This window comes from Gadus macrocephalus, chromosome 9 (assembly GCF_031168955.1).
Source record: "Gadus macrocephalus chromosome 9, ASM3116895v1".
Taxonomy (NCBI): domain Eukaryota; kingdom Metazoa; phylum Chordata; class Actinopteri; order Gadiformes; family Gadidae; genus Gadus; species Gadus macrocephalus.
The window spans coordinates 10733211-10760480 of record NC_082390.1 but is presented as its reverse complement, the minus strand read 5'-3'; the positions used below and the strand labels follow the sequence as shown (position 1 = coordinate 10760480).

The 27270-nt window shown below is 48.0% G+C and overlaps 1 protein-coding gene across 1 annotated transcript in view; it reads right to left on the bottom strand.

The window, feature by feature from the left end:
* Positions 1-15124, bottom strand: part of LOC132464419 (cadherin-13-like) — a 33584-nt gene extending 18460 nt beyond the window's left edge. Inside the window, exon 1 of the mRNA XM_060060779.1 lies at positions 14962-15124. Within this exon, the coding sequence (XP_059916762.1) occupies positions 14962-15012 (51 nt within the window). The 5' untranslated portion in view covers positions 15013-15124. The remainder of the gene's footprint in view (positions 1-14961) is intronic.
* Positions 15125-27270: the final 12146 nt, after the last annotated feature.

Sequence of the window (27270 nt, the reverse complement as noted above, 5' to 3'; positions counted from 1 at the left end):
GAGAGAGAGAGAGAGAGAGAGAGAGAGAGAGAGAGAGAGAGAGAGAGAGAGAGAGAGAGAAGGCTGTCAGCTGGAGGAGGAGGAGGAGAAAGAGTTTGTATACAGCACAGAAAGGGGAGGAGCGGGAGGTGAGCTCCTTCTGTAAAAAGAGGTGAAGATATCTCTGGTCTCTGGTCTAGTATTGGTATAACATTTCCAGTCAGATGTAAAGTTAAAGGCTCTTCAACAGAGGGTGAAGTCCTATAATAATTGTTGTGAACATGATCATTAATACGGCTCAGCACTAACTCTTTAAAGCCAGCTGTTTTAGTTTTGATTCATGTAAATAGCTGGCATTCATTAAAGTGAGAATCTGAAATCAATCAATCTTCAGCCTCGGTGTTACTAGGAGTATTAAACTAATATAGCCCCAACCATAATCCTCTAAACGTCGGTAAACAGAGAGGAGAGCTGTGGTTCGAATTGCAGCTCTGACTGGTTCTTCATCACAAAGGGACTCACAGGGAAAGCTCTGCAAGCCATCATACTCCCCTTTCCCTGGCACATCTCACCAACAAACTCATCTCTTTAATAGTTGTCATCTCCATTAAGCCCAGTGCCACAGTGAGATTCAATAAATTAACAAGTTAATTACACATTAATTCAATAATCATGGCTTTGATTAACAACCCTGTTGAGATCTCAGAACAAGGATCGGGGTTTCCCACGCACTGAGACAGGGGCAGGCAGGTAATTAAAGGAGGACCGGGGGCGGAGACACCAGGGAGGGGGAGACATGAGGGAGGGGGAGACGGGAGGGGGAGACATGAGGGAGGGGGAGAGAGGAGGGGGAGACGTCCTTCTTGATTGAATGAAGGCGACACAGGCCATGCATGTCAAGAAGATTTGAAGACAGAAGAAATAGAACTGGTCAATATATTTATTTATTTTTTACAATACAATAAGAATACAAAGCACTAATATAAACAAATGTAGATGCTAAGGGTAAATGCTAAACGAAATGCTAAATGTAAGGAGAAGACACGACAAACACAACAACAACAACAACAAATAGGGCAAACAAATATATATGGTATAAACAGCATAAATGAAAAGGACTAGTCTATTTCTAAGTTAAAACCTTGGACTGACACACAAACACACACACACACACAGCTTTTCCTCCTCCTCCTCTTCTCTGATGTGAAGGGGCATATTAAATGACAACACTGTAAGGAGTGTGCACGTTCAGCAGTGTGCACATTCAGGAGTGTGCACAGTGAAGAGTGTGCACGGTCAGGAGTGTGCACAGTGAAGACTGTGCATGTGAGGAGGTTGCACGGTCAGGAGTGTGCACGGTCAGCAGTGTTCATGGTGAGGAGTCTGCACGGTCAGGAGTGTGCACGTGAAGGGTATGCACGGTCAGGAGTGTGCACGTGACGAGTGTGTACGGTCAGGAGTGTGCACGGTGAAGAGTATGCACGGTGAGGAGTGTCCACGGTCAGGAGTGTGCACGGTGAGGAGTGTACACAGTCAGGAGTGTGCAAGGTGAAGAGTGTGCACCCGTGAAGACTGTGCACAGCGCCATGCAGCCTGAGATGCTCTCCTAACTTCTCAAACAAACATCTCAAAGTGTAGACAATCTCTACTGGTTGGAATGTCCTGCAGGTCAAGATGGTTCACGTGTCAGTAGACCGTTTAGTAGCTTTGACAACGTTCTCTTCCTGTTTTGTGGAGCACGTCCATGAGATTAAGCTCAAGATTTTTTGTAATGGTTGTGTGTGTCAGTGTGTGTCACTATGTGTCACTGTGTGTCAGTGTGTGTTTTAGTGTGTCAGTGTGTGTCACTGTGCCTACATGTGTATATGTGCACACATGTGTGTTTAGTGTTGGCCGTTGGAACAGGTCCAGACAGTGTGTGTCAATGTGTGTCCGTGTGTGTCAGTGTGTGTGTCAGTGTGTGTATGTCCGTGTGTGTCAGTGTGTTAGTGCTAGTGTTGGCCTTTGGAACAGGTCCAGACAATGTGTGTGTCAGTGTGTGTCACTGTGCCCACATGTGTTTTAGTTTTGGCTGTTGGAACAGGTCCAGACAGCGTGTGCGTCAATGTGTGTGTCAGTGTGTGTCGGTGTGTGTCAGTGTGTGTGTTAGTGTTGGCCATTGGAACAGGTCCAGACATGGGGGTTCGGTGTAGAAGCCACAGCGGTCCCAGATGTGTTTCCCCGGCTGCTCCACCCTGAAGCTGGTTTAATGTATTCAACTGGAGGAGAGGAGGCTCAGGGGACAGAGGAGAAGGAGATAGAGGGAGGAGGAGGAGGAGATAGAGGGAGGAGGAGAAGGAGATAGAGGGAGGAGGAGAAGGAGATAGAGGGAGGAGGAGAAGGAGATAGAGGGAGGAGATAGAGGGAGGAGGAGGAGGAGGAGGAGGAGGAGGAGGAGGAGGAGGAGGAGGAGATAGAGGGAGGAGGAGGAGATAGAGGGAGGAGGAGGAGGAGATAGAGGGAGGAGGAGGAGATAGAGGGAGGAGGAGGAGGAGGAGATAGAGGGAGGAGGAGGAGGAGAAGGAGATAGAGGGAGGAGGAGAAGGAGATAGAGGGAGGAGATAGAGGGAGGAGGAGGAGGAGGAGGAGATAGAGGGAGGAGGAGGAGGAGATAGAGGGAGGAGGAGGAGGAGGAGGAGGAGGAGGAGACAGAGGGAGGAGGAGGAGGAGATAGAGGGAGGAGGAGCTGACAGAGGAGCTCTTCAGCTCCCCGTCTCACACGTCAGTGCTCCTGTCTCACTCTCCAACGCTCCCGTCTCACTCTCCTCAGTGCCTTTCTCACTATTCATCGCCTGTCTCACTCCTCAATGCTCCGGTCTCACTCCTTAATGCACCTGTCTCACTCATCAGCTTTCCTGCTTCACCCACTCTTGTCTCACTCCTCATATCTCATGTAGGGCTGCGCGATTATGGGAAAAATTATGATCACGATTACTTTGGTCAATATTGAAATCACGATTATTCAAACGATTATTTTTGAGCTAGAAAACATGTTTGATTTTTTTTTTGGAACTGATAACTTCGAAATTTAGCCTTAAAAACACACAAAATGGTCAAAAAGAAAATGTCCCAATCTATAGTGATATACAGATATGTATCTAGCTGTTCTGCCCTTTCTATAAAACATAAAAAAAAAAAAAATCCTGTCTCACTCCTCAACACTCCTGTCTTACTCTTCAGCTGCATCTATGAATCTCATTAGAACCTGGTTCATCAATAACCGGAGTACAGAACCTACAACCCCGACAATGACATCATTAGAACCTCACCAAGCCTAACAGACCACATCAACCTGGTCAGAGGAAACATGTAACAGGTCACCACACACACACACACACACACACACACACACACACACACACACACACACACACACACACACACACACACACACACACACACACACACACACACACACACACACACACACACACTGTGCCCCTGTGATGGATGTGTGAGTGAGTGAGTGGTGGTCTGGTGATGATGTCCCCCATTCCCCACAGCCTCGCTACCTCCACTCTGTGCATGCAGGCAGCCATCCATTAGGAGGAAGAGGAGGAGGGATGAAGAGCGGGTTAACCTTGATGTGAGGAGGCGAGCACTCCCCTAACAGATTAAGGAGGCGGCGGCCTCCGGACGGCTCCGCCCCCTGGCCTCGTTGCCGCACAGTGTGACGGAGGAGACACACGGGCCATAAAACACCACCTTAGTTTGACCGGCGGGGGACAGACGTCATGGGACTGCCCCACAGCAGGGTGGAGGCACCGTCACCACAGCAGGGTGGAGGGACCCTGACCGCCGTGGTGTTACCACAGCAGGGTGGAGGCACCGTCACCACCCTGGGCGGAGCCGACAACTCACTTTCTCCACCTGGCCGCTGCGCTCAAAGTCTAAAGCAAACCTTGACCATGGCTGACTGAAGCTTCCAATCGGATCACTGCGCTGTTTGAGGTTCTGAACCCCAGCGGCGGTCTTCATCTCCTCTAAACGGTTGGCTGGCGTTAGAGTGAAGTCTGGGGGTGACCTCGCTGGGCGCTCAGCGTGGTCAAGGCCTTCCACATTAAGGCTTAGATCAACCTGATGCTTATTCAGGTTTAGATTAAAGTGACGGTTTATTCAGATGTAGATTAGCGTGAAGGTTATTCAGGTTTAGAACAAAGTGAGGATATTAAGATTTACATTAGAGTGAAGATTATTCAGATTTTGATGAGTGAAGGTTATTCGCGTTAAGATTGAAGTGATTTATTCAGTGTTGCTGCTCTGCTTCTCGTGTGTTCTTCAGATCTGTGAGTAGACGTGGTCATGGTCTTCTGAGACTGATCGGTTTACAGATATGACTGAGCCTGGCAGGAGCTAAAATGCTAGCTGATTCTTTTCATCAAAGTTTAGAAAGGAGAGAGTAGAAGATAGAATCTCATAGCATTGCGTACCATTGCGTAGCTCGTAGCATTGCGTAGCATTGTTTCAAAGAATTGCGTGTGGTTTCATGGCCATTTTGCGTTCCGAGACCTAGCTATTTTGTTAAAGCCTCTCCAAGGAAACCTTTATCTCCAGAGATCTAGAAACCGTTCAGACATCAGCATTGCAAGCGCAACATAAAAGACTTAAGATCGAAGTGTGTGTGTGTGTGTGTGTCACAGTCACAGGCGCACACACACACACTAACACACACACACACGCTTATCGGTTGTAATCAGAACGCAGCAGCAAGCGAGGCAGCGAGGCAGAAGACATCTGGATCGGGGACTTAAGAGCTTTTAAGGAAAGCGCTGATGGACACCTCCTGGAGGTCAGCTGGTTAAGGCAGCACACCCCTGGAGAGGACGGAGATCAGTGGAGACACGGCGGAGCCCCGAGGGCGGAGGGCAGAGTGGGTGGAGGTGGAGAGGGTGGAGAGGAGGAGAGGAGGAGAGGGTGGAGAGGAGGAGAGGTGGAGAGGGTGGAGAGGAGGGTGGAGGATAGAGGGGAGGTGGAGAGGCTGGAGAGGAGGGCGGAGGACAGAGGGGAGGTGGGGAGGGGGAAGAGGAGGGTGGAGGACAGAGGGGAAGTCGAGAGGGTGGAGAGGGTGGAGAGGAGGGCAGACGAGGTGGAGAGGGTGGAGAGGAAGACAGAGGGGAGGTGGAGAGGGTGGAGGGGAGGGCAGAGGGGAGGTATAGGGTGGAGAGGAGGGCGAAGGAGAAGTGGCGAGGGGGGAGAGGGGGAGGAGGGGGAGGAGGGCAGAGGGGAGGTGGGGGTCACTGGGTAATTCTTTGATTTCCATGAGGAGTGAGTTAGTGCATGTGAGATGTTTACTGCAGTTTGCTAAACATGAATTGGGTGGAGGAGAACCTCGCCCGCAGTGGGGAACACATTTCATCCTCAACAAGCGAACTGGGACAAAACTCAAGGTAACCAAAGCAGATTGGACAAATCCCATTAGAGCGCTAAGCAGTAGAGGAAACATTAACAGCGGTTCTCCTCTGCAGAACACCAAAACACACTCCATAAACACTAATGACATGATTGGTGAAACGTCTCGTTAACCAACTGGAAATCACTGCAGCCAGGCAGGCAGGAGACAGGTAAGGCTACGTCACTACAGGGATGGAGGAATGGATGGAGTACATATAGCACTAATCACAGTACTATATTCGGTGCTGGATGGAGTACTAGATCAAGTACTAGATGCAGTCCTAGATGGAGTACTGAGTACTAGATACAGTACTAGATGCAGTACCTCAGTGCTAGATACAGTACTATGTACAGTAATATTCATAGTACGAGATGGAGTACTGAGTACTAGTTCCAGTACTAGATGATAAAACACTCCTTTAACGAACAACCTCTTTTCATAAAGACTTATATTTTATTACAATTTTTTTTCTTTTTTTGCATTCCCATTTCATGTGTCCTTGAAAGTTGCTCATAGTTTGAGTTATTCATTCAGGAGTTAATAATTAATAATAGAAAGTCTTAGCGGGCAAGTGGAAAAAATGAACCTCTTCTAGACTAATGCGGCGTTCGACCTGAACCATCCTGGATAACCAATCTCTACCTGTTCCTTAATGACCTGTCTCTGGACTGTCTAACCCCTACCTGCTCCCTAATGACCTGTCTCTGGACTGTCTAACCCCTACCTGCTCCTTAATGACCTGTCTCTGGACTGTCTAACCCCTACCTGCTCCCTAATGACCTGTCTCTGGACTGTCTAACCCCTACCTGCTCCCTAATGACCTGTCTCTGGACTGTCTAACCCCTACCTGCTCCCTAATGACCTGTCTCTGTACTGTCTAACCCCTACCTGCTCCCTAATGACCTGTCTCTGGACTGTCTAACCCCTACCTGCTCCCTAATGACCTGTCTCTGTACTGTCTAACCCCTACCTGCTCCCTAATGACCTGTCTCTGGACTGTCTAACCCCTACCTGCTCCCTAATGACCTGTCTCTGTACTGTCTAACCCCTACCTGCTCCCTAATGACCTGTCTCTGGACTGTCTAACCATCGGAGACAAAGGAACCATCTGCCCCGAGACACCAGGCTGTGGTTCCTAGAGCAGTGTCTTCGCCAAGCGAGTCGCCAAACACTCAGCTCTCTCTCTCTGCTGGAGGACAACGATGGCCCAATCCCAATGTCCGGACTCACGGACTCACAGACTTTATTGCGCGTTCTCGCGAAATTATTAAGGCTTTAGGGCTGTCCCAATGTCGAATTCCAAAGGGTGTGAGGGTTTGAGTCCACACTTATCGAGCCCTTTCATTGAGTCCGCATCAGTGCAGACTTCACCAAAGGGAATTAACCACAGTTCAAAGCGTTGTTTAGCGTGACGTTTACCGCGCCGTAGACCATAGGGAAATCCGGACATTAGGAAGGTAAACAACAAGACAACGCTACTGTCAATGCGCGACCAGATGGGAATTTCGGCCTCTTTTTAGTGAGCCGGATCATTTTGATCAGCCAATAACCTAAAATATTCAATAAATCCTTTATACTGAAGTATTCAAAAGTAAAAATTATATTTTCTAATATCAATAAATTGCTGTAGCCGACGGTTTTCATTGCATTTACAAAAGAACAAAAAACAACAAAAAATGAGATTTCCCAATCCGGCAGGTGCCAGCAACATCTTTGTCATCAAACATTGCCAAGGTTACATGTGCTCTCTCACTCACTTAGCACCTGAGATCAATTCAATCCATGAGTCCTTAGTCCTCAGTCCTCAGGGCTGATTTGGGATTAGGCCATGGACTCCATCGCTCACCTACTGATGTACAGGATCTGAAACATCCACAATCTACTGTGCCAGTGAACCCAAGAGCTTTATGAAGATCTATGTAATTTAGGATCATCAACCAAGTAGGTTATGCTATTATATCACTGTTACTTTAAAAGTGTAATCAAGAAAAAACTGGTGTACAATCCCTTTTTCCCAGTCTGTTCAGCCAATTTTGTGGGCGTTCTGCTCTGATCTCAGAATATGCATACATACATACATACATACATACATACATACATACATACATACATACATACATACATACGTATGTATGTATGTATGTATGTATGCATGCATGCATGCATGCATGCATGCATTCAAGCATGCATTCAAGCATGCATGTATTCCTGTGACTCAGGAACCTAATACATGTCAGGCTCTGTCTAGGGAGCTGTTACTGTGATGGCAGTCAGAGTAAAACTCCACGGTGTGTGTGGGCCAACGTTAATACGCCAGCGGCTACTGGCTGCAAAAATATAGATTGCATAATTGCCGGGGGTTGTAACCATGGGGATGTCCTCTCCTACCTAGAACTCTGAGCCCAGACAGCGATTTGTAAGACCTAGTCTCTCCACTGGGTGTTGAACCAAGTCTCGCCACTGGGTGTAGAACCTAACCCAGTAAAACGTTATGATCAGGACTACAAACCAGTACGACTTATTGATCATTAGGACTGTAAACCAGTAGAACTTATTGATCATTAAGGCTAGCAACCAGGACAGCAACCAGGACAACTTATTGATCATTAGGACTACAACATTCCTCCTGGCACTTTCATCCGATATCTGCTTGTGAGAACCAGAGACCTTCTACTGACCCTTCATGTCTTGGCTCCCAGCCTACAGACTGATGTCCCCCGTTTCTGTTTGGATAAATAAAATAGTTCCAGTCTTGAGCATTTTCTAAATGTCACCGAGAAACATTTAAACTGAATGGAAGCAGAAAGCGAAGAGCGTGAGATGACTCCTCCTTTCCTGCGCCTGGAGACCACACACACACACACACACACACACACACACACACACACACACACACACACACACACACACACACACACACACACACACACACACACACACACACACACACACACACACACACACCCTCTGCCAGGTCCCGTCCACAAAGGGACGTTACAGGAAGTGGTCCGAGACGTCGGCGGCCAATGACACGCTGGCTTGGCTGCCTTCAGCCACTAAATGTCATCGTGGCGCGACACACCTGCTGGGGAGGTTCTGGTTCAGCCCGGCTGGACCCTGCTGGACCTGCCCACTACCGGACAGTGAACAAACGTTCATAACCGCTCAACAAACAGCTCAGAACCGCTCATGAATAAACAGCTCAGCGTACAGTTCAGCAGCCTGGGAGGAAGCTGAACGTGACCCGTTGAGACGGAGGTGGACCCAACTTCTCTGAAGACACCAGGGAGGACATGTCTTGGCTGAGCCCAGCGAGTTGGAGCGCACCACTCTCAGCAGCACTCAGCTCAGCGGTTCTGCTCACCATTGAGCTCTAAAGATGTGCTTCAGTATTTTGCTGTCAGTTGTTTTACCAGTGCTTCCTCTAATGCTCCACTAATCTCCTCGTTGGGCTCCAGAGCGGTGATCTGGATGAGTTCCTCTTTCTGTCTCTTTCTGTTCTTTCTCCTAGACTAGCGAACAGAACCGCAATCTGAACCAGCTGCTCCCTGAGCTCACTGAACACCTCAGGTCCATTAGTCGATTCATCTACAGAACCAGCTGCCGCCACAGAATGCCACTTCAGTGTTCAAATAAAACTTTATTGTCTGTTAACTGTGTGACAGTAAAAAGCTCTTTGTTTTTAATGAGACTCCCAGACATGACAACAACATAGATCTAAACAACAACACCACATGACAACATAATAGAACTAAACAACACCACATGACAACAACGTAGAGCTAAACAACACCACAGGAAAACAACATAGAACTAAACAACACCACAGGACAACAACATAGAACTACACAACACCATAGGACAGGGGTGCCCAACTAGTCGATCGCGGTCTACCAGTCGATCGCCGACAGATCCCAAGTCGACCGCGAGGGGTGAAGAAAAAAAAAAATAATTTTTTTTTTTTATTTTTTTTTTTTTAATAAAAGAACATTTGCGCGGGACATATACGCGCGGTAGCGCATGCGCTGTCAACAGCAGTTGAAAGCCGTCAACAGTAGTAGTTACACACTCCTAAACGTTGGCATGGCTGAGGGGAAACGAGCTAAGACCTACCATTTTCACCCTGAGTGGGAGGAAGATCATTGATTATCATTGATTTACCCCCCCCCCCTCCCCCTCAACAATTGTACTCTACCCCCCCCTCCCCGCTTGAAGGTAGGTTTGTTGGTAGATCTCGGGAGGTTGGCTACTTGAAAAGTAGATCTTGGGTCAAAAAAGGTTGGGCACCCCTGCCATAGGACAACAACATAGAACAAACGAGTTGGGAGCGCCCTCTATTGGCATGAGGTGGAGCTAGGAAGTGATAGTACAGGTAGTGATTCACCTGATGCCCTCTAGTGGTGGAGGTGGGGTGTAGGTGGAGGTGGGTAGTGGTGGAGGTGAGGTGGAGGTGGGTAGTGGTGGAGGTGAGGTGGAGGTGGGTAGTGGTGGAGGTGGGGTGTAGGTGGAGGTGGAGGTGGAGGTGGGTAGTGGTGGAGGTGGGTAGTGGTGGAAGAGAGGTGGAGGTGGGTAGTGGTGGAGGAGAGGTGGAGGTGGGTAGTGGTGGAGGAGAGGTGGAGGTGGGTAGTGGTGGAGGAGAGGTGGAGGTGGGTAGTGATGGAGGTGGGTAGTGATGGAGGAGAGGTGGAGGTGGGTAGTGGTGGAGGAGAGGTGGAGGTGGGTAGTGATGGAGGTGGGTAGTGATGGAGGAGAGGTGGAGGTGGGTAGTGATGGAGGTGGGTAGTGATGGAGGAGAGGTGGAGGTGGGTAGTGGTGGAGGTGGGTAGTGGTGGAGGGTGAGGTGGAGGTGGGTAGTGGTGGAGGAGAGGTGGAGGTGGGTAGTGATGGAGGTGGGTAGTGGTGGAGGGTGAGGTGGAGGTGGGTAGTGGTGGAGGGTGAGGTGGAGGTGGAGGTGGGGTGTAGGTGGAGGTAGTGGTGGAGGAGAGGTGGAGGTGGAGGTGGGGTGTAGGTGGAGGTAGTGGTGGAGGTTGGTTTTAGTGTCCTCACTCTCAGAGTTCAGAGCTGCTGTCAGATGACATGTTGATTTAATATTCTCCCTCAGCCTCCAGCTCAGACTGCAGAGTGGCTTAGAGCTAATCCAGCCTCCATCACGCTGGATACTCAAGTGTTGGACTCAATGATAAAGTCGCTCCACATCACCTGGCTGAGCGTACAGAAGAACCTCGCAGCTCTCAGTAGAACAACGTGGGTCTCGGTTGGATTCTAGACCCACACACTGTACATAGAGACGCTACTGAGTCTGAGTGTGTGTGTGTGTGTGTGTGTGTGTGTGTGTGTGTGTGTGTGTGTGTGTGTGTGTGTGTGTCACAGAGACCATGTGACAGTCTGAATAATTATCTCTGATTGATCTTTAAGAAGTCAAACTCAATATCTCTAATCCCCCTGAACCCTCCCAGTAGGAAACGGCCAACACCACGTCTGACACACACACTAACAGGCTTTGTCTTTCTGCCTCTCTGCCTGCCTGTCTGTCTGCTTGTCTTTCTGCCTGTCTGCCTGTCTGCCTGTCTGCCTGCCTGTCTGTCTGCCTGCCTGTCTGCCTGCCTGTCTGTCTGGAATAGAAGCCCATGTGATTCTGTAATTTATACAAGAAATGAGGGAAAGAACTACGTGTGTACATGTGTGCGAGTATAAGTGTGTACTTGTGTTTGTGTGTGCGTGCACTGCACGTGTGTGTCTGTGTGGTCATAAGGCCGATGTCCAAGCAAAGCGCTTATCCTCGCTGGATTCTACCGTGTCCCTCCCCGACCCCCCCACCCCCACCCCCATCACCCCCACCACCACCCCCGCCCTCACCCCATCACCACCACCCCCGCCCTCACCCCATCACCCCCACCACCACCCCCGCCCTCACCCCATCACCCCCACCACCACCCCCGCCCTCACCCCATCACCCCCACCAACCCCACCAACCCCACCCTCATCCTCAACCCCATCACCAACAGCCCATCCAAGCAGAACAACCTCCCCCCTCCTGACTCCCCCCCCCCCCCCCCCCGAGGAGACCGCCGCACCGGGAAATTGGGTCCAGCAAAGCGTGAGGAGCGTGGAGAGGAAGTGATAATGGAACCACTGGTCCTACTGGTCTCTACAGGCTCCCACTGGTCTCTACAGGCTCCCACTGGTCCTACTGGTCTCTACAGGCTCCCACTGGTCCCTACTGGTCTCTACAGGCTCCCACTGGTCCTACTGGTCTCTACAGGCTCCCACTGGTCTCTACAGGCTCCCACTGGTCCTACTGGTCTCTACAGGCTCCCACTGGTCCTACTGGTCTCTACAGGCTCCCACTGGTCCAACTGGACCCGGGCTGTAGAGTCTTCCTCCCAGGACCCGGCCTCCCCCAGGACGCGGTCTCCCCCAGGACCAGGGAGGTGCTGGAGGACAGGAGGGCTCTTTTCCGTCTCCTGCTCTTCAGAGCTGCTGCTGCAGTGTGGATGTGTTGCTCAGAGTGAGCCGACTTCAAACACGCTTTCAGGTGTTGAGCCGTACACTGATGAGTGGGGGGGCGGGAGGAGGGAGGGAGGGAGGGAGGGGGAGTAAAAATTTAGTCTAAAGTGTTGCTTCACAGACGTTCTTCAAAAAGCCAATTAAAATAATGTAGGTGGCGTACAACGAGAGAGAACACACACACACACACACACACACACACACACACACACACACACACACACGTATGTCCCTGAAAGTTCCATGTTTCCCTAAAAAGGTAATTAAACACTTAATGAAGCTAATGGAAATAAAGTCAATTAAGAAGCAGCCAACATTGTATGGATCAGAGGCAGAAAAACATCCCTGATCCCCGAGTAGGTGGATGTACAGTCTCCTGTTGTAGAAACCATTGAATCACTGAATGGTTGTGAGGGCGGAATCAGCCATAATGTACCATGAAGAACATCAAGGAGAGAACGTTACAGCAGCAGGAGAGGCAGGAGGAACCCTGCACCCCCAGAGGAACCCTGTACCCCCCAGAGGAACCCTGCACCACCCAGAGGAACCCTGGACCCCCCAGAGGAACCCTGGACCCCCCAGAGGAACCCTGGACCACCCAGAGGAACCATCTGGACCACCCAGAGGAACCATCTGGACCACCCAGAGGAACCCTGGACCATCGTTCCACCCAGTGGAACCATCACTCCACACTTGGGCTACGATGAGATCACCTCTTCTAAAGAGCCATTTAAGGAGCGACAGAAGACTAACGAACAGTACAGGATCCTCCAGTATAAGAGGAGTCAGGAGTACAGAACAGAACTTCAGAGTCACATGTCTTCATTGATCCATTACGGCTCTGCACTAGAAAGTAGAGAACACACACACACACACACACACACACACACACACACACACACACACACACACACACACACACACACACACACACACACACACACACACACACACACACACACACACGATTTTGTTGCCCCCCCCCCCCACACACACACACACACCAGCGGGACCAGTCTTGTCTTCTGTACATCAACACCACTGTTAGGGACAAGTCAGACAGAGAGACAGAGAGAGAGACAATCAGAGAGACAGATACAGAGACAGATAGACATAGAGAGAGGCAGTCAGAGGGACAGACAGACAGGCAGAGAGGCAGACAGAGAGACAGACAGACCGACAGAGAGGTGTTACGGTCCCAAATGATTGCAATCACAGCCTAGAAAGCAAGCAGCCATCCTCCCCTTGGAGAGAGGGTCAACAGAACACACATCCCATAATAAGAGCAGGACACAGAGAGGGGGACACAGAGAGGGGGGGGGGGGAAGAGAGAGAGAGAGAGAGAGAGAGGAGAGAGAGAGAGAGAGAGAGAGAGAGAGAGAGAGAGAGAGAGAGAGAGAGAGAGAGAAACAGGGGGAGACCGAGAGGGGGAGAGAGAGAGAGAGAGAGAGGGAGACAGTGAAGGTAGAAAGAGAGAGCGATAGGAGGGAGACGCAGAGGGTGAGAGAGAGAGAGATAGGGGGAGACCGAGTGCGGCAGAGATAAGGGAGGGAGACAGAGAGGGGAGAGATAAGGGGAGAGACAGAGAGGGGGAGAGAGAGTGAAATCGGGGAGGGGGAGACAGAGAGGGGGAGAGAAGGGGGGGGGGGGGATAGATAGGAGAAGGATGAGAAATGTGGTCCCAAAGGGAGGGAATGGGGCTGAGCCTTCAGAGGACATTACTGTGACTCACTGCTCCACCTGCAGAGACCTCTAGCTCCCCATGGAGGAGGTGGGGGTGGAGGAGGTGGGGGTGGAGGTGGGGGTGTAGGAGGTGGGGGTGTAGGAGGTGGGGTGGAGGTTGTGGAGATGGGGGTGGAGGGGGTGGAGGTGGTGGTGGAGGAGGTGGGAGTGGAGGTGGTGGGGGTCGGGGTGGTGGGGGTAGGCTAGCTGCAAAGGATTTCAGATCCTACATAAAATCGATTCACTTGATCCCACAGACATTAATATGAGGGAATAAAACATGGCTGAGGAGGGGAAAGGAGAGAGGAGGAGAGGAGGAGAGAGCAGAGAGGAGGAGAGAAGAGAAGAGGAGAGGAGGAGGAGAGGAGAGAGGAGAGTTTGGTCTATCAGCTGTGTTATTGTTAGATTGCATGAGAGATGTGCGTTTCTGCATTGGTCCTGATAGTTCCAGGTCAGAGTTCCAGGTCAGAACTCCAGGGCTCCAGGACGGAGCTCCAGAGCTCCAGGTCAGAGCTCCAGGTCAGAGCTTGTGGCTCCAGGTCAGAGCTCCAGGTCAGAGCTCTGTTAGAACCCAAGGCCAGTAAACACGGTTCTGGGCGGGGGTGAGCGGTGCGGCGAGCTGAGAGAGGCGGTGTGTGAAAGCTCATGTGTGGACTCTAACCAGCGGTACCGAGTGGTAACCAGGAGTAACCAGCGGTACCCAGTGGTAACAAGCAGTAACCAGCAGTAACCAGCGGTAATCAGCCCTGACGACGTAAAGACCTGAAGAGCAGAACCAGAGCAGGAGCACCCGGATCGGCAGGAGACTTCCCCCCTCCAGGAGACCCCCTCCTGACAGAGAGCTCAGGAGCTCCGCTGAACCACATGATGACACCTGCAGTTGCGTTCAGAAGAAACTTATGGAGGCCAGACACACACACACACACACACACACACACACACACACACACACCCGTCAGGAGCTCCGCGTGTACTGGTCCTGGTCTACAACAGGACCTGGACAGCAGTAGGACCTGGTCCTACTGGTTCACAGTGGCGCCAAAGAGCGTCTCGATAGCCGCGCGGAATACCAATGTGACGGCAGAGCGAGACTTGGCTGAGATCTACACTCAGTCCCCGCGAAAATGCCCACAGAGACGCACAGAGACGCATACAGAGACACAGAGACACAGAGACGCAGACACGCACAAAGAGACGCACACGCACAGACACGCGGACCCCTACAGAGACCGGAGTCCCGCTAGCTGCCCCCCCCCCCAGGGACCGGAGTGGAGCGGAGACACGGAGACCCCCCATGACGTCCCCGCGGCGTGCAGTCTTACCTGGAGCACGAGGAGGCACGCGGACAGTCTGCGGCGCGCGGTGGTGTCCATGTCTCGAGCTCACAGCACGCGGGTCATAGCTCCACAAGCGCGAGAGAAGAGGAGAGCTTCACTGCGCGCGGAGAACTTCGCGAATCCAACCGCAGTCTGGCGGGGAGGCGCATTGGCCGCGCGAGCATACCACGGGACCAATAGTTAGGCGGGGGGTGGGAGGGGGAGAGGGAGGGGGCGAGGGGATGAGGGAGGAGGGGAGGGGAGGAAGGAGGGGGAGAGGGGAGAGGGAGGACGGGAGAGAAGATGTTAATCACAGTGCAGCTGCACGTGCGTCGCGTGCGGTCCGCAGGTGGTTAATAATAATTCACGAGCAGGTGGTGGAAGTTAGACAGCGAGCGGACAGGCGACGAGAGGCCGTGTGATGCGCCACCGGTCGGAGAGGAAGCGGTCAGGTGACGTCAGAAGGAGGACGAATGTGTGGATGCGTGAGGATGACGCCAGGATTGGTGATGAACGTTAAAGTCGAGTTCAAGTGACCGTTGACATGTAGACTCAGTGTAGGAGGCTTTGTGCAGTAACATGTTTGGGTGGAGGAGTAGGAGGCGTAGTGTAGTAAAGTGTTTGGGTGGAGGAGTAGGAGACGTAGTGTAGTAAAGTGTTTGGTTGGGAGGAGTAGGAGGCGTAGTGTCGTAACCTGTTTGGGTGGAGGAGTAGAGCATTGGAGGGTCAGCTCGATCCCTGAGGACTGCCTGGCAGAGAACCACCTGGGGGGGGGGGGAGGGTTCTGGGTGGGGTAACACATTGCAGTACAGGGGGTCTAATAATAACAATACTCTTTACAGGAAAATGTTTTCTCTGACTTTATTCTCATGCTGAGATCAAGTTGTTCTATGCTTTCTAGTATTTCCCTGAGAGGATCATTTACTGTTCTGATATTTGTATTATAATATTAGTATTATGGGAGGATCGCTGGGCCTGAGGTGGTCTGATGGGAGCAGGACCACCCAGAAGTCCAGGATGCATCAGACCAGTGGTTCTCTGGAGAGGTTCTCTGACGTGACAGCGCTGGTACTGCGGTGAGTACAGATGACGATAATGTGGAGAGCATCTCTCTGAAGACGGTGAATATTGAACCATTAAAATGAGTCTTTCTGAACTGTTTTTGCTCCCGTTATGAATTGAGAGTGCACTTTGTTAACTCGCTCATTGAAGATATAATTATGATCACATCACAACCATCAGGGTCTCTCTGAGTGCAGGCACCCTGCTCTCTCCAGAGACTATCAGGCTGGATCATGTGGTATGTGACTGGTCTCCATGACTCCCCTTACTGTTCTGCTCACTGACTCACTGGTTTGCTCACTGACTCAGTGGTCTGCTCACTGACTCACTGGTCTACACACTGGTCTGCTCACTGACTCACTGGTCTACACACTGGTCTGCTCACTTACTCAGTGGTCTGCTCACTGACTCACTGGTCTACTCACTGGTCTGCTCACTGTCTCCAGGTAACTGGTTTGGCTGATGCTCTTTCTGTACCAGCGAAGTCTGGCTGATGGTTTTAAGATCCCATTTCATTGTAATTTAAGTGTGTGTCCTTTAGTTAGTCCGGCACAAAGTGTGTGTACTTTAGTGAGTCCAGACACAAAGTGTGTGTCCTTTAGTGAGTCCAGACCTAAAGTGTGTGTCCTTTAGTGAGTCCAGACCTAAAGTGTGTGTCCTTTAGTGAGTCCAGACCTAAAGTGTGTGCCCTTTAGTGAGTCCAGACATAAAGTGTGTGTCCTTTAGTGAGTCCAGACATAAAGTGTGTCCTTTAGTGAGTCCAGACATAAAGTGTGTGCCCTTTTGTGAGTCCAGACATAAAGTGTGTGCCCTTTTGTGAGTCCAGACATAAATTGTGTGTCCTTTAGAGTCCAGACAAAATTCAGAACCCTCCCCAGACGAGCTTCATGAAGGCTGAATGGGGAGAGCAGAGTGGAGAATCATCTCAGAAAAGAATGATTGCAGCGTGGTGACAGCATGATTATGTTGGAGTGTTGTGTGTTGTGATAAATGTTGTGTGTCCACCATGGCGTCTGAGACGAGAGGGGAAGGCGGTCCCGTAGTGGACGTTAGTCTCATATTAAGATAACTACTAAGATAATTAGGAGGTTGCCCCTTAATTCATCCCAGAGAACAGCTTCAGGGAGATGAGTGAGCGGTTGTTTTGTCCATCCAGGCTCTGCTTCTGTCTTGGTTCTAGATAAACCTTTACGCTCATTCAGGAGCAGGAGGGTTCAGGGCTGACTGCTCTCTGCTCTTCATGACATGAGGGGTCTGCTAATTACCCAATAATCTGACAGGAAGGCAGCGTATGTTTAATGAAGATATCGTCCCAGGTGTGAACCACAGAGCGGTCGGGAACCACCATATGTCGGCTTTTTCTTACCTGGCAACATTTCTTCATCGTTTATTTAAGCTGTGATATCAAAGATTTCCATTTCATTGTCTTGGCGATACCTGTGGTGATGGATGTTACATTCAGAGGGTTCAGACGGGGTCGGTTGTAGCAGTCATAAAACTGTTCAATGCTCCGTCATAATCTAGTGATAGAATGTGGTTTAACAGAATCTATTGAACTGGAATCCTTTGAGGTGACCAATGGTTAATGTTAGGCGCGCTCATTAAAATGGTGTGTGTGTGTGTGTGTGTGTGTGTGTGTGTGTGTGTGTGTGTGTGTGTGTGTGTGTGTGTGTGTGTGTGTGTGTGTGTGTGTGTGTGTGTGTGTGTGTGTGTGTGTGTGTGTGTGTGTGTGTTTATACAGATCACTCTGTGGTCAACATCGTGTGGGCCATGGTGTTGCTGCCAGGCCATAATGTGTGTGTAGGTGCGTGCGCACGTGGCACAATGAGTGCCCACCTGGCAGGTTGTGTTGTGCGTTGTTGTGCGTAATGTCAACATTAGTGAGCTGAGCTCTTGTGATTCCTATCATATGAGAGTGCTTCTCACTCTCTGTTCGCTGTGATTCCTATCACAAGGCAGAGTGCCTCTCACTCTCACTGTTGCCAGCGACACGGTGAACACAATCACCAGAGCAGCAGACTTCAGGGGGGAGCGGAGGAAGAATGCTAAGTCTTTGGGCTTTTCTTCCTCACTTTTCAGAAACATCTATTCAACGTCTTAATGAAACGACTCCACACACAAGGACGGAAGGTCATGTTGAGCACGGTGCGCGTGAGCACGGTGCACGTGTGCACGGGTGCGCGTGAGCGCGTTGCACGTGTGTGAGTGTGCGCGTGTGAACGGGTGCGTGTGTGCACGGTGCACGGGAGCACGTGGGCACGGTGCACGTGTGCACCGGTGCGTGTGCGTGTGCGCGTGTGCGCGTGAGCGTGCGTGAGCACGGTGCACGTGTGTGCACGTGAACATGTGCATGGTGCACGTGTGTGCGTGTGCACGTGAACATGTGCATGTGTGCACGTCTACACGTAAACACGTGTGTTGGGTTCCCTGTGATGAAGTAGGTCAGTGTTCTTGTGCACTGACTGAAAACAATTTAATAGGAGGAGGAGGAGCTGGAGGAGGAGGAGCTGGAGGAGGAGCTGGAGGAGGTAGAGGAGGAGCTGGTGGAGGAGGAGGAGCTGGAGGAGGTGGAGCTGATGGAGGAGGTTGAGGGGGTGGAGGAGGAGCTGTTGGAGGAGGGGGAGGAGCAGCTGATGGAGGAGGTGGAGCTGGTGGAGAAGGAGGAGCTGTTGGAGGTGGTGGAGGAGGGGGTGCAGGTGGAGGAGGAGTTGGTGGAGGAGGAGGTTGAGGAGGAGGAGGAAGAGGAGGGGGTTGAGGAGGAGGAGGAGGAGCTGGTGGAGGAGGTGATTGCAGTTTCAACGAGGAGCTGTGAGTCATTAGCCAGGTCCTACCAGACCATCGTGCTTCATTTCATTTGTACAGAAGGTCTGGAACTGCTCAATTGACAAACGTTCACTCACTTGAAGGCGGGTGTCTGTAGAAGTTTTAAAATGATTGGATCTGCCCAGTGCCACTCTGGATCTGCCATAACCAATTGCATAGCGTTTGGACGTGACGTATGTCATGCGACGGGACCGGCCGGAAACTACGTTGCGGCCGGCTGTACACAAACACAGGCTGTACACAAACTTTTACCGAACCCGGTGGGGAGAAGCGCCACAACGTCATGGCCACCAACAAAACTCAGCAAAGCTTGTTCGTGCTCCGGCTTTAATTGATAGATTTTCGGCAGCGATCCCACAACAGACCGTATAGCTTCTCTCGTATCCTTCTCCATTGTCTTCCTCTGACTACAACTGAAACGGGCGCGCGACCTAGACATCATCGTTCTAAGCCACTCCCTCTGATCGCTGATTGGACCGCCAGAAATCTGGCTTCCAAGGAACGCATTCATATGAAGCAGACCCAGACCTAGTACTGAAGTGAAATTAAAACTGAGCGGAAGTAGGTAGGTGGGCGGTGCCAGGCAAGTGAGTCATGTGACAGGTGAGCGTCTGGAGGAAGACGAGCGGCGGCTGATCTCTCGCTCTGCACTCCAGGCGCTGAGGCCACTGTGTGTGTGTGTGTGTGTGTGTGTGTGTGTGTGTGTGTGTGTGTGTGTGTGTGTGTGTGTGTGTGTGTGTGTGTGTGTGTGTGTGTGTGTGTGTGTGTGTGTGTGTGTGTGTGTGCGCAGTGACTCAGCAGGAGGTAAGGTCATCTAGAAGGTTTCCTTGTGAGGACCAGATCAGCAGACGCTACATTAACACGTCAGGCTGACGGCTCAGACTGAGGTTCACTGTATGTTACAGGAACACACCGAGGACAATGTTCAGTGTTATGTTCACCTTCCTGTTTAGTGTCTCTCTCTCTCTCTCTCTCTCTCTCTCTCTCTCTCTCTCTCTCTCTCTCTCTCTCTCTCTCTCTCTCTCTCTCTCTCTCTCTCTCTCTCTCTCCCCCCCCCCCCCCCCCCCCCCATCAGCCCATTTAACAGACCCTCCCCCCCTGACTCTGAGATGAATATTAATACCCTGTTTTATTCATCTGAAAAGATGTCCAGAAGGTGATGGTTCTGTTATTACTTCCTGTGGTTTGTCACTTTAAAGTTACCTATTCAAAGGTAATTCAATATAAGGTACATTTAAACCCTTCAAATGTAAGAATGTGTTACTGTGTAGTGGTTTTAGAGGTCCTGACCTCCTGAGTGGTGATACCGCTCTATATATAACACAAAACAACACTACAAACCGCTCTATATATAACACAAAACAACACTACAAACCGCTCTATATATAACACAAAACAACACTACAAACCGCTCTATATATAACACAAAACAACACTACAAACCGCTCGATAAATAACACAGAACAACACCACCAACAAACCGCTCGATATATAACCCAGAGCTGGACAGGTGAGGAACCCAGCATGGTGCGAGTAGGCAGAGCAGTAAGGCTCTGTTGAGGTAAATCCTTGTGTTCAGATCCCCCTGCTGCTCATGAGCTCTGAAGAATCCTTATTTTCATTTCGGCGCAGTTTGAGCCCCATTTCCACCACCGTCAGCGCGTTGAGTCGGCTCTGTGTTCTTAAACGGTCGGTTGGGTTGAGGCTCAACGTCGGCGCTGAATGGTTCATCTCCCAGGAGAACCGTCTTCCCAATAGAACCGTCTCCCAATAGAACCGTCTTCCCAATAGAACCCTCTCCCAATAGAACCCTCTCTCTCTCTCTCTTTCTCTCTCTCTCTCCCCAATGGTTCATCCCCAACCAACATTTTGTTCCTCAAAGATCATAAAAATAATTCAAGCAGTAAAACAAACTTTAATCGCTGCCCCAGACTGAATCTCCCCCTGGCGGTGACGTCGCGCGCCCGCCTTGCGGCTCCCCCTGGCCTCTGGCTCCATCTCCTGGCGGACTCCGGGATCGACGCCCACTCATCAATGTGGAAGATCCAAGCAGCCTCTAAACAACGGATCGTTCTGTTCCCCAAACGAGCCTGTTCCAGGCAGTTAAAGTCAAATCATCATGCTTTCATGAACCAGAGGCCACATGCTACATTATGCTTACACTGGCAGAGGATATTGCTAGCGGGTTTGTAGCATACATATGCACAACATATCACCTCCCTCCTCTAAGAGAGAGAGCTGAGCCTTCAGGACACACACACACACATTTCAGTTTATTATCTGCCTCCTGGCTGATGCTTTTCATGCCAGCTCCAATCACTTTTTTCATCTCTTTTCAGAAACGTTGTTTAAGACAAATAGGAGTCCTCCTCTTCCACAGCAGAAAACTGACCAATAGGAGTCCGATTTCAAAGTAACACTCAAAATCGATGCATGCATCCAAAATGATCAGTTCAAAACCAAATAAACAAATCAAAAACGGCTTCGCTTATTTGCTTCAAATAATTTTTGGTTACTTATTATGGCACGGGCCACGCAGTGATTGCGTCATTGCTCAAAACAACAATAGTGGGACGCTTATAGTGCTTTAAATCAAATGGCTCCAACACATATATTCATATGTAAATAGTGCTGCCACTTGGGCCCTGCTGTGACCCAGTTAGGCTCTCGACCCACAAATTGACACGATGGACCCGCTCCTGAGTGATACCTCCTAACACACACACGCATCCTGACATCTCCTAACACACGCACCCGCATCCTGACACCCCCTAACACACGCACCCTGACACCTCCTAGTCCTAACACACGCACACACATCCTGACACCAGTGGCGGAGCCAGGAAATTTCCATTGGGGTGGCCAGGATGGGGCCAGTGATAATTTTTGGGTGGCAAGCATTTGTCTCACCAGGAGATGCAGAGCTATTTAAGACACATACAGCAAACATCTCAACATTATTCGGCATTCAGGTGAAGGTGCAATAGAAAAGTATTCAATATATTTAAATTGTTCTTATACCTAAAGGCAAAGTAACAAAGAAGCTAAAACTTAAAAAAGAATATACACTTATTCTGTATTCATACTTGTTTTTAAACTGTGTTGATTTACCGATTGCTATGTGTTTTTATTTGTATTGTACGACTGAGTCGAACAATGGTTGTACAGATATGCATTGACGGCAAGGTATTCTATTTTATAGTAGAGATGCCCTCAGTTGCCCTCAAGTCAATTCTCTCAGTGTATCATCAGGAATACAAAACAAGGATACAAAATTAGAAGGGCAATGTTTTTTTAATCAAGTCTGATCACAATATGGATTTATCTTTAAATAACAAAAAGTATAAAATACTGAGCTAATGTATAGAAATATGAAAATAAATAAAATAACATCCTGAATACAATTTGCTGAATTCCAACAAATGTAAATATGACAAGCATTAACAGCCCGTTTAAATAAGCAGTGTCAATTTTTCTTCAATTCGATCCATAAACATCTATCAAACACATAATAACAAACATCATATTCACAATGGGTATTAGGCGGACTCTGCATGATTAGATTCAAGTTTGAGCCACATTTACACATATCAGACAGAGAATCCAAACAATGACATCTCATTAAAACTGAACACTTCAATGACTGTCCTTAAAGATCTATCGGTTCTTGATTTGGAAATGACTGTTTAAAAATGGAAAAAAAGGCATATTAAATTATTAAATTACAGCAGAGATTAATAACAATCAAGATAAACTCATACATTGGAGTGTACTATCCCATGTTACATCTAATCGATTATCTGAACACTATAATCTGCTTAAAACGTTATAGATTTGAGGCCATTCATCCAACTCTACTCCAGTTGAGGTGAGTGGTATGACTCATACCTGTTTATGAATTATCAGGCCACTGTATCAGATTGGGCAAAACTGAAGTGGAATTAAAGTGTCCAGTATGTGTGAAAGAGTGAGTATACCTGGAGGTCCACTTGGGCCGCCACTCGTTGTTGGAGGCTCCTCTCTCTCGCTGTCTGAATCTTCTGTGGGAATCTAAATACATATATTAAAAACATTAATAGGTGTTTAAAGTATTTTCCACAAGGTGTAATGATCCACTATCCAAGTATTTCACAGATACAAAAGATTAAAATTCATTTTCTACAGCATTAAACATATACAATATAAACTTGTGGACAATATCGATGGAAAAGTTAGCAGAAGAGTACAACATACAATGTAAGATTGACAATTTACCTGGGGATCCACTGGGGCCACTCCTCGGGAGGACTCTTCTGTCCTGCTCTCAATCAATCTTTCAGAAACATCAAAAATAATTACAATAAGGTGTACAGGTAATTTTCCTAAAGGTTTTATAATGCATGCTATATAGTGTTTAACAAACACACTATAAGCAAGTATAATATTAGTGAAAGTGTCTCTGGATAGCAAATACAAATATGCCATACTTTAATGTACTGAAAAAACGAACTGATATGTTTTACAATGCACTTTCAACCTGACCTGTATATGAATAGACAAACTTTAAGCCAATTGTAAATAAGATAACCTCACCAAGCTGTACTATATGCGAGTCTCTATACTGTATACCTGGAGGTCCATTTAAGTTGCTGCTCTCTGGGGGCTCCTCATCCTCGCTCTCTTCCTGTTTTTTCTTCATCTCACCCTCATTCTTTGCCTTAGCTGACTTCTTTCCACTTGCCCTGAAGAAGGACGCTATGTCTGCCTTCTTCCTCTTCATTATTTTTCCCTCTTTAATGACACTTATCCAAAATGCAGCATAAATACTGTATATACCTGACACAATCATAACACGTTCTGGCAACAATAGCAGTTAACAGCAAATAACTAGATCGAAAGTCGATCCGAAGTTGCAAAAACAAATACGTGTAGAGACTAGAGAGAGATTATATTAAAACAATGTACACAATCTCGCAACGTAGTTATCAAATACAGCATAGCATATAGCAATTTTAACAGTTTACTATGTTCTCCTCCGATCTACCTTGCTTCTAAACTTCGCAAAATAGATAGTCATGGGTGGGATAGTCACAGTTATTAGAAGACAAAAACAACAAACATCCATTATGATATCATACCTTTCTGTTTTGGGTTTCTTCACTTAGCCGCAGGTGCCGGTCGAAGCGTCAGGTGCTAACAGGCATTCAGGCCATGCTTGAGCCGTTTAATTCAAATACAGGACGTGTGCGCGCTGCGCGCGGCTAAAGGGTCCGACAGTGTACTAGCGGTGCGAGAAAGGTTCCGCATTTTTCCACAGCCGTCAAAACTTTTGACCGCTGTGATGTGGTGCTTGGGATGGCCAATGGGGTGGCCGAGATTCTACGGGGGTTGGCCGTGGCCACCCCCGGCCACACCTCCTAACACACGCACCCTGACACCGCCTAACATACGCACACGCATCCTGACACCTCCTAACACACGCATCCTGACATCTCCTTACACACGCACACGCATCCTGAACCCTCCTCACAGGCACATGCATCCCCATGCTGAGACCGGGCGGTCTTCTGCCCAGTGACATGAAGCCTGCTCCTCTCTGCCCGTCCTGCAGCAATAGAATATATGTTACGGGGGTGTGTGTGTGCGTGCGTGTGTGTGTGTGTGTGTGTGTGTGTGTGTGTGTGTGTGTGTGTGTGTGTGTGTGTGTGTGTGTGTGTGTGTGTGTGTGTGTGTGTGTGTGTGTGTGTGTGTGTGTGTGTGTGTGTGTGTGTGTGTGTGTATGTCCTCCTATAGCTACTCTATAGTCTACTCTGTCTGTCTTTGTAGCTGCTCCAATATTGATTGCTTCCTTTGATTTTCGCCAAACAATCACTCACTGACTCACATTTCACCCTGGTCGTTGCTGTTTCATCAGTTTGCCGCTAGATGGCAATAAAACCAAAGAATCATCAGCGGTCAGATCAGTTCAGATCACACACTGGTGGCCACTGTGGGAACTAACTAACTATAACTCTATAACAATAACTATATAACTAACTATATAACTATAACTATATAACTAACTATATAACTACAATATATAACTAACTATAGAACTATAACTTTAAAACTCTAACTATAGAACTAACTATAACACTATAACTACATAACTAACTATATATCTATAACTATAACACTATAACTATATAACTAACTATAACTATGTAACTAACTATATAAGTATAACTAACTATTTAATTATAACTCTATACTATAACTATATAAGTATAACTATATAACTAATTATATATCTATATAGCTAACTATATAACTATAAATATATAACTAACTATATAACTATAACTTTAACTAACTATATAACTATACATTTATAACTAACTGTATAACTATAACTATACTATAACTATATAACAAACAATATATATCTCTATAACTAACTATATAACTATAAAACTAACTATATAACTACAACTTCATAACTGTATAACGATAACTATATAACTTATTATATATCTATAACATTATAACTATAACTAAATAACTCACTATATAATCATAACTATAACTTAATAAGTTTAAAAGTTATAGTTAAATAATTATAGTTATATAGTGAATATATACCTATTTATATAACTATAACTATATGACTAATTATATAACTATAACATTATAACTATATAACTATAAGTATATCTTTATAACAATATAACAATATAACTATAACTTTATAACTATAACTATATAACTCACTACAAAATCATAACTATAACTTTCTAAGTTATGAAGTTATAGTTAGATAGTAATAGTTAAATAATTATAAATATCACTATGTATAACTATAACTTTATAACTAAATATATAACTATGACTTTATAACTATAACTATGTAACTATAACTATAATTTTATAACTATATAACTCTATAACTATAACTATATAACTTTAACTATATGACAAACGATAAAACTATAACTTTATAACTTTATAAATATATAACTATATAGATGAGTGTGTCCACCAGGGGGTGCTGGTGCTGCTAAAGACATGTGATGGTGAGTTATGACGCCATACCTTCCGTGTCATTCGGGACACGTGGTCTCATGTCTGAGGGCACTTTCTGTGTTCCAGATGCATCGTACACCACCCGCATGAGTTGCTCTTGTGACGTCACTTCCTGGATTGTAGCACTTTTAGCGTTCCTGTTTGTATTTGTGGGCATGTGGGTTATTGTTAGCTATCTCACCGGATTAAAGCAGCAAGGTAGTCAAGTGTGTAAGAGCATTTAAAATTAATCGACATTAAAATACCAACGTGGTACAAATAAAAAGAAGATACATCTCGTTACGGATGCAGCCATCTTTGTTTGTGTAGCCGTACGGTCAGCCTCACTGAACTCGGTGGACTCTCAGCATCCCGAGTGGGACCGACCAAAAGGGGGCGGTCCTCCGTGAAATGTCTGGAACACACCATTAGGTTTGAGTGTTAAATTATAACAAAGTACATCTAAGAAATGGTTGACTCAAGCACACACACACACACACACACACACACACACACACACACACACACACACACACACACACACACACACACACACACACACACACACAACCTGGTGTGACATGGTAGCCCGTGTTAGCATGTTTGTATTAGCTCTTAGCCTCCTTTCAGCCAGTGACGTCATCCTGTACTGTACCGTGACGTAACCTGTAGCTATCGCCAGCTAGCTCTTTTAACACTCACTAGCGCTAAGTAGCACAAAGGTCATAAGAGAGAGAGAGAGAGAGAGAGAGAGAGAGAGAGAGAGAGAGAGAGAGAGAGAGAGAGAGAGAGAGAGAGAGAGAGAGAGAGAGAGAGAGAGAGAGAGAGAGAGAGACTCCAGAACAGCTCTGGTCTTTGTGTCTCCAGATCTCGCTCTGCCAGCAGCCTGAGGTCATGTCATGTAGCCGTGGCTTCACTACACACACTGCTACATGCTTAGCTGGTACTATGCTAGTCACTGGGCTAGGAGCTACTTGTGACACTAGCTTCTACAAGTTATCTGCTACACTAACTCCCAATGCCAGAGCCTGCTCTCTAGCAGCTAGAAGTTAAACCCTACTTTAGATGCTGCTGGCTATTGTAGAATCTACTCGCTATGCTAGCAGCTATCCAAGCAGCGCTCAATACACTAGTTACTCCTGTGCTTGGTGACAGAATGGAAAATGTCTGTGTTATGACACACACACACACACACACACACACACACACACACACACACACACACACACACACACACACACACACACACACACACACACACACACACACCCTGCTCCCAGCTGATGCACTTTAAAACAGTTACTGTTCACTACAAATCACTAGTCAGCCTGAACCAGCTAACTACAGTCCACTAGTTACTACTGATTGGTCACTGTAGTTACTTTGACTTACCTGTTCACCAATGGCTGG